The following is a 1,590-nucleotide window of genomic DNA, read 5'->3' as shown; positions in this document are numbered from 1 at the left end:
GTAAAATATTTTGTTTTCCTCTTAAATTATTCTAGTATGACTTAAATACTTGATGAAAAATTTTTTCTGTGTGTTTCAGTAATCTATAAACATTTTAAGATGCTTATTAGTACTCTCAGTTTAAATCATTAAAGCTCTAGGACAATGATTAGTGCAAAGCCTTTGAGCATTAATCGATATAGAGTAACATCTAATCTACACAAATTTTTGACTTTTAATAAAGGAGTAAGTGTATTAATATGAGATCTAAGCATTTCTGTTTAGCATTTTTGCCAGTGAATCTATGACTTTCTTATTTCTCAAACTGTAGATGATTGGATTTAACAGAGGAATTATGACCATATAAAACAGAGAGTGCATCATATCTTGATCATCTGCTTGTGCAGATCCAGGGTGCACGTACATAAAGAGAAGAGGCCCATAGTATAAAGAGACAGACAGGAGATGGGCTCCACAGGTAGAGAAGGCCTTCCTTATGCCTTGTACAGACTTCTTTTTTCAGACTGTAAGAAGAATAAGTGTATAAGAGACAAGAACAGTAAGAATGGTGAACACCTGTATTGACCCAGAGAAAATAAATACCATCAGAAAATTAATGGAAGGATCAGTACAGGAAATCTTAAGTAATGGTACAATGTCACAGTAGAAGTGATGTATTATGTTAGAATTACAGAAGGTCAATCTCAATAAAAAAGCATTATGAAGCATGGCATGAAAAAGGCCACCTGAAAATGATGAAATTAATAGCCGGATGCATAGTCTTTTGGTCATAATAACTGGGTAAAGTAATGGTTTGCATATGGCCACATAGCGATCATACGCCATTGTTGCCAGCAGAAAACATTCTGTGGTCACACTGGCTGCAAAGGAAAAAAATTGTACCTTGCATTCAGAGAGAGACATCATTTTGCTCTTTGCAAAGATATTGACCAGCAACTGGGGCGTCACTGTGGATGATATCCAGGCATCCACGAAAGCCAGGTTCCCAAGGAATAAGTACATGGGAATGTGAAGGTGAGGATCATTGCAGATGAGAGCAATCAGACCAAGATTTCCCACGATGGTGATAAGATATATCATCAAAAACAGCAGGAACAGGGGAATTTGCCATTCTGGTTGATATATGAGTCCTGTGAGAATAAATTCTGTCAGCAATGTTGCATTTTCCTTTTCCATGTCCTCACTGAGTGTTACCTGAAATGAAATGGAGAAAATGATTTTTAAAAAAAGTCACAAGGAATTTAAAACATGAAGATATGTGGAAGAGAGTTGAAATAAACCATGCATATCAGAATGCCCTCTTAGGTTTGTTATTATCTTTGAAATGAATGAGATCTCTTCAGCCGGAATAAAAATAAATACAATTCAAAAAATGTGAAGCAGTGAACACATTCAGAAAAATGAAAAATTCTAAATATGTGATAAATGTTTGAGAATAGAGTTGAGTGTAATAGGGAAATTCTGTCTGAAACATGGCTATAGGTTCAGGGAAAAGAAGCTTGGTGGACCTGGGTAATAAATTGAATGTCATGTGAAGGGTCTTGAACACTATTCATCAGGTAATAAACATGCACTGAAAATAAGACATGG

At 35.4% G+C, this 1,590-nt stretch overlaps 1 protein-coding gene across 1 annotated transcript; it reads right to left on the bottom strand.

The window, feature by feature from the left end:
- Nucleotides 1-246: 246 nt before the first annotated feature.
- On the bottom strand, nt 247-1,176 carry LOC133050071 (olfactory receptor 5H2-like). The gene is given in 1 exon segment (XM_061134191.1): nt 247-1,176. A coding segment is annotated over 1 exon segment (930 nt).
- Between the last annotated feature and the right edge of the window lie 414 nt (nt 1,177-1,590).

Source organism: Dama dama, chromosome 31, assembly GCF_033118175.1.
Source record: "Dama dama isolate Ldn47 chromosome 31, ASM3311817v1, whole genome shotgun sequence".
NCBI classification, from domain to species: domain Eukaryota; kingdom Metazoa; phylum Chordata; class Mammalia; order Artiodactyla; family Cervidae; genus Dama; species Dama dama.
Note: the sequence above shows the minus strand (reverse complement) of the source record. Positions and strands in the feature narration are given on the sequence as shown.